Genomic DNA, 5,728 nt, shown 5'->3' on the forward strand with positions numbered 1-5,728 from the left:
GTGGAGGAGCCATGTTGGGAGGGAAGAGGTTTTTGGGATGAAGGATGGGCTGAGGAAGTGGCAGGAGGCTTGACTGAAAGGGGAACAGCCACGCTCCATGGATGAAATGGGGTCTTCATAGGAAGGGGGAAGTCTGGGGTAAAGGGAAGTAGACGGAGGAATGGGGAAGAGGCCGGGTGGGGCGAGGAGTACTTCTGAGAAAGGGGAGCAGCAGTGGGATCAGAAATGGAAGAGGAAGGGGGATCGGGAGGCGAAAGGTCAGAAGGCATATCAATAAGAGTAAAGGAAGACCGAGGCAGAGAAGCACAGGAGGGGGAGTGAGAAGGCAGAAGGGACTCCTTCAAGCAAAATTCAGCAACAGAGAGAAGTTGTTTTTGGCCTCCTCCACTCTCAGATGACTCAATTATATCACGAATAAGACCCCAATAGGAAAAGATACTGTGACCAACAGCATCATTACCCTCCTTTTCAATCAAGGCATTTAGTTCGCGACCTACTTTCTGCCAGTTTTTTGAATGCATTGTTGGTCCATCTATCATGAACCAAGGACATGTCTCATCGATAAAGATAAAAAATCTTACCAAGTCCTTTTTCTTTACCCTTATGCCCCTCTCTCTGAGAGCTTCTTTTAAGTCCTTTATAAAGCGGACTTCTTTAGACATGGAATGGCCCATTCTTGAGATGTCTAAGTCGGATGACTTACCTAATGACTTGAGCAACCGGGCGAGCAGCGTCAGTCATGAACCTGGATTCAATCACGATCTTAATCCGTCCGGGAGGTGACCCATGCCTCGAGCCCCACGTCGGGTGCCACCTGACCTGGCCTGCAGGTCCAGTAATAGGAGGGTCACAACCTGTGAATAAAGAATGGGCGAGAGAGACGACAGGACTCAAGGAAGCATTACTTGTCAAGAGCTGTTTACTTAGTGGAGCCGAGCATATTTAAAGCAAAAATCTTGGAGGGGAGGGGGAGAGGAAGGAGGGAAATAGAAGGTTACAAGATCTTCTGGGATTGAGCTCCGGGGTGATAGGTGGGGAGGGGGTGGATGACAGGTGGAGAAGGGGTGGATTTCCATGAATGTTCTTTTCCCAGGGCCAAGCCAGATCCTTGTGATTGTCAGGCAGGATGTTAATCTCAGGGTTCACATCCTTGTGATAGTCAGGCAGGATGTTAATCTCCGTGTTCTCAATTAGCTGGGGCAGGATATTTATCTCAGGGCTCTCATGGTTCCCAACAATTCTGGGCTGGCATTTGTCTTCTTTTAGGGTCTGTATGACATTTTCCCAGGATTTTCCGGCTTTGATAGTCTCTGTTGAGAAGTCTGGTGTAATTCTAATAGGTCTGCCTTTATATATGATACTTGATCTTTTTTCCCTTACTGATTTTAATATCTTTTCTTTGTTTAGTGCATTTGGTGTTTTGATTATTATGTGACAGGAGGAATTTCTTTTCTGATCCAGTGTATTTGGTGTTCTGTAAGCTTCTTGTATATTCATGGGCACCTCTTTCTTTAGGTTAGGGAAGTTTTCTTCTATAATTTTGTTAAAGATATTTACTGGCCCATTACCTTGGGAGTCTTCACTCTATTCTATACCTATTATTCTTAGATTTGGTCTTTTTATTGTGTCCTGGATTTCCTGGATGTTCTGGGTTAGGAGCTTTTTGCATTTTGTGTTTTCTTTGACTGCTATGTCAATGTTTTCTAAGGTATCTTTTGTGCCTGAGATTCTCTCTTCTATCTCTTGTATTCTGTTGGTGATGCTTGCATCTATTTCTCCTGATTTCTTTCCTAGGTTTTCTATCTCCAGAGTTGTCTCCCTTTATGTTTTCTTTATTATTTCTACTTCTATTTTTATATCCTGAATGGTTTTGTTCAATTCTTTCACCTCTTTGGTTGTGTTTTCTTGTAATTCTTTAAGGGATTTTTGTGTTTCCTCTTTAAGGGCTTCTAGCTGTTTACCTGTTTTCTCTATTTCTTTAAGGGTTCTTTTTTTTTTAATGTCCTTCTCAAAATCTTTTATCAGTACCATGAAATGTGATTTTAAATCCACATTTTGCTTTTCTGGTGTGTTGGGGTATCCAGGACTTGATGTGGTAGGAAAACTGGGTTCTAATGATGACAAGTAATTTTGGTTTCTGTTGGTAAAATTCTTGCGTTTGCCTTTTGCCATCTGTTTTTTTCTGGTGTCAGATGTTCTTGCTGTCTCTGATTAGAGCTTGTTCCTCCTGTGGGTCCATAGGCCTGAGGTCCCTCATGGGTGACCAGATTTTTCATGGCAGAACTTGTGTACAAAGGGCTCTGGATCATCTCAAGCTCTGGGTGCACATGGTGAACCAGAAAGATCCTGTTCTAGTTTCTGCACTGTTCTGTGTTCTGAGTCCTTCTGTCTGGCTCCACTCCAGATAGTTATTGGAGAGAAAGTGGCTATCTTACCTCAGAGTTGGGGAGCGAAAGCACTCCTGGGAGAACAGGTCTATTCTGGCATGAGAGGGCTGTGGAACAACCTCTGCTCATGGGTGCAGATGGCTGACTGGCCTGACCTCTGCTTTTAATCTCTTGGTTATCTGGAGGACAATTTTCTAAGTTCTATTCTTTACCTATGTATATATATCAAAGTTCTGCAAGCCTAGATCTTAAAATGTCAACCAGGACTGTGTTCCCAAGCTACCAATCAGCTTGGGTGTTCTACTTGTGTAAACCAAGCTGTGATTATTAACTGACAGTCTAATCTCTAATCATGCCTTCACTGGGGAATCCAGCAGACTAGTCTAGACATGCTCTCAAAAAAAGGTGTTCAGGGTCTATGAGCAAGCAGGTCCAGTTACATAAAGAGGCTAGGTGTCAACACCCACACCCACACCCACCCACACACACACACACACACACCCACACCCACACACACACACCCTTTTTGGTATCACATTTGCTAGCACTCCACAGGCTAAGGCATGGCATGGTGGATCTTGAAGTCTTAGGAAAAAAGTACAAAGCTGTGAGTTGTAGTGCATACACAAGGCGGTTGGGATTTGAAAGCCATTAACAAACATTCCATGTACCAAAAGTCACTTCAACTTCTTCTGTCCTCTATCTTGCATACCTCCCAGGAGCTCCCCAGGAAGGCAGCAGTTTCAATGTTAAAGAAGAGGGTAACAAAGCAGACAGCACACAGGAGGCAAACATACTTAAAGCATCTTTCTCACCCAGCTTCCTGAGCTCACAAAGCTTCTGTTTTTGCAGTTGTCTTGTTCTGTGGTATCTCTAAAGAATTGGTAAAATACTAACAGAACAAAGGAATAAAAAAAAACAAACCCTCCACCTAGTTATTTCATACTGCTTGTTCTCAATGCTTGTTGAGGGGTTAGTCTGTCATGAAATAAAAATCTTGGTTTAGTTGTGGGCCCACTACATGTATCAAGTGGTACAAATTCTCTAATTCCAAAGTTCTTTTCTTTTCCATTCTGGCTGTACCTGCTCCTGGGCTCTAGTCTATGCTAAGTTGTTCCAGTATTTAGGGGCCTATGTCTGAGCAGCCTTTATGGAGGAAATCTGTGGTTTTGCTCTTGGTTTCACGTATAATTGTTTCACTTTCTTCTGTCCCACATCCCATGTTTGCATTTATTACTGCCCACTGTATGTGTCCTAGAGAAACCTCAAATGAGCATGTTGAAAAGAATGTTCATTGTCTGCCATTTCTCAGTTGCTAACACCCTCAAATGGGAGCCTGCTGAGTGGCTTTCATACCATTTCAATCATGAATAATACAGTTGTGTAAAAATAGACAAAATGTAGGTCTCTTAGAAGCCTACAATTTGCTCAGTCTAAGTGATGTTAAACAAATGCTTGAATATGTAAATTAATGTCTGGCAGCAGAACCTGGGGTGGAGAAAATGAAGTGTTGTGTAGATGGAGTAGTAGTGGAGGTGAATTTAGATTGGGTATTCAGGGAAGGCCTCTGAAGTGAGGGGGTGAGTGGTGAGCTGGACAAAGTGTTTTCAGCAGAGGAATTAGCAGGTGCAAAGACTGCTGGGACTTGCAATGGAAAGAAAGGGAAGGAACATGATGAGCAGACAACCAGGGTCCAGATCATGCAGCGCCTTTTTGAGCAGTGCCATCTTTGCACTTAGATTCTGAGTTCAGCAGCAATCTGTAGGTCCTTTCTGGGGCAGGGGAGAGACATGATCTGATGTATGGCTGCTGTGTGAATAGGCTGTTGTAGGGAGTCAAGCTTTGAAGCTGGGAGCCTGTGATAGTTGCCTTGGAGAGAGATGCTGAGGGGGCTCTTGGGCGAGTAGGAGTGGAGGCTGTGAGAGGAGGGCAGATCCTTTAAAATGTGTTTCATTTAAATAATCTAAATTTAGAGACCATGATCAACTCTGCAAAGATGAGCATATGGACAGTGTTTCCCAAAGCAGACCCAGCATACATCCGGCGACATCTGAGTTAATTTTAGATGCTTTGTCACATGAATGGATTTCTACATTTGAACGGCTACTTAGGAATTTGCTGCTCATTAGGAAACTTGAAACTTGCATGTAAACCCTGTGGTTTCAGTTTTTATTTGCAGTAAGTATGAAGTATTGAGACTAAGGTAGAGGTAGTAAAAATTAGGAGACATATTGGCTGTCTGGATGGAGATGCTACTAGGACCATTGATAAGGTCCCAGTAATATAACCTTATGAGCTGTGAGTGGTAAAACCTTAGCATTTTGTCATTTAAGTGTCTGACCTCAGAGAAAGAAGATGCATCTAGCCCTGCAGAGATTTGATGTGCCAGGATAGGGGGATATTGAGGGTGGGGGCTTCATCCTCTTAGAGGAGAAGTGAAAGGAATGTGTGGGAAGGAGGGGACCAGGAGGGGGGACAGTGATCAGGATATAAAGTGAAATAATAATAATAATAATGATAATAGTAATAATAATATTAGGGAAATAACTCACAGAGAATAAGACCTTGTTCTAAACAAGTCTCCTCCAGGTTCTCAGACATAGCAAGCTTGCAAGAGTGATGTGTTGGTCTGGTGACGACTCTTCTGGAAATAAGGTCTTAATCTGGTTTCCAGAGCAATGTATCTTCAGGGCCTCAAGTAGTTCCTGTACGTGGACAAACTTATTAAAGAGATGAGAGAACCTGACCTCTCTCTCTGGGAGTGGAAGGATGGGTTTTTGTTTTCTCATACTAGGATACTTTAAGAGGCAATGGCCTGGAATCTCAGGGGAGAGGCCATATTTGGGGACTTCCAAGTGACTTACTTTCCTTCCTAATTACATGTCTCATGTGTGTTCTGGTCTTAGTTACAGTTTTGCTTCTCTTCTGTTGGATGTACAACTCTCAAACCTTTGACTTTTATCCTAAACTCTAGTTGGAGAGGTATGACTTCACTAACAACCCTGGAGTCACTCTAAGGCAAGGTGTCCCCAAGCGTGACTTACTCTCCTTTGAGCTTCAGTCTCTGTCAGTGTCAGGAAGAGACTGAAAAGGAGCCTAAGCCCCCATGAAGAGTGGAGGTTGAGGGAACAGACACTCAGGGAAAGCAGCTATATAAGATCTAAGGGCATGTGGAAGTGATTTATTTTGTAACAAGTCAGATAAACTTAAAAAAAGTATTTTAAAGGCTTAGGTCCTTTGCCCTGGAGTTGATTCCTGGCATACCAGGCATGTATACAAACACACACACACACACACAGAGAGAGAGAGAGAGAGAGAGAGAGAGAGAGAGAGAGAGAGAG

At 43.2% G+C, this 5,728-nt stretch overlaps 2 protein-coding genes across 3 annotated transcripts in view; one reads left to right on the forward strand and one right to left on the reverse strand.

The window, feature by feature from the left end:
- The window catches only part of LOC116083312 (endogenous retrovirus group K member 6 Gag polyprotein-like), a 2,188-nt gene extending 1,667 nt beyond the window's left edge, over positions 1 to 521 (reverse strand). Inside the window, exon 1 of the mRNA XM_031360098.1 lies at positions 193 to 521. Within this exon, the coding sequence (XP_031215958.1) occupies positions 193 to 521 (329 nt within the window). The remainder of the gene's footprint in view (positions 1 to 192) is intronic.
- Pde4d (phosphodiesterase 4D) overlaps positions 1 to 5,728 on the forward strand; it is a 1,511,116-nt gene that overhangs the window by 80,545 nt on the left and 1,424,843 nt on the right. The gene's annotated exons all lie outside the window — the stretch shown is intronic.

The sequence above is a fragment of the Mastomys coucha genome, unplaced genomic scaffold (assembly GCF_008632895.1).
Source record: "Mastomys coucha isolate ucsf_1 unplaced genomic scaffold, UCSF_Mcou_1 pScaffold8, whole genome shotgun sequence".
Lineage (NCBI taxonomy): Eukaryota > Metazoa > Chordata > Mammalia > Rodentia > Muridae > Mastomys > Mastomys coucha.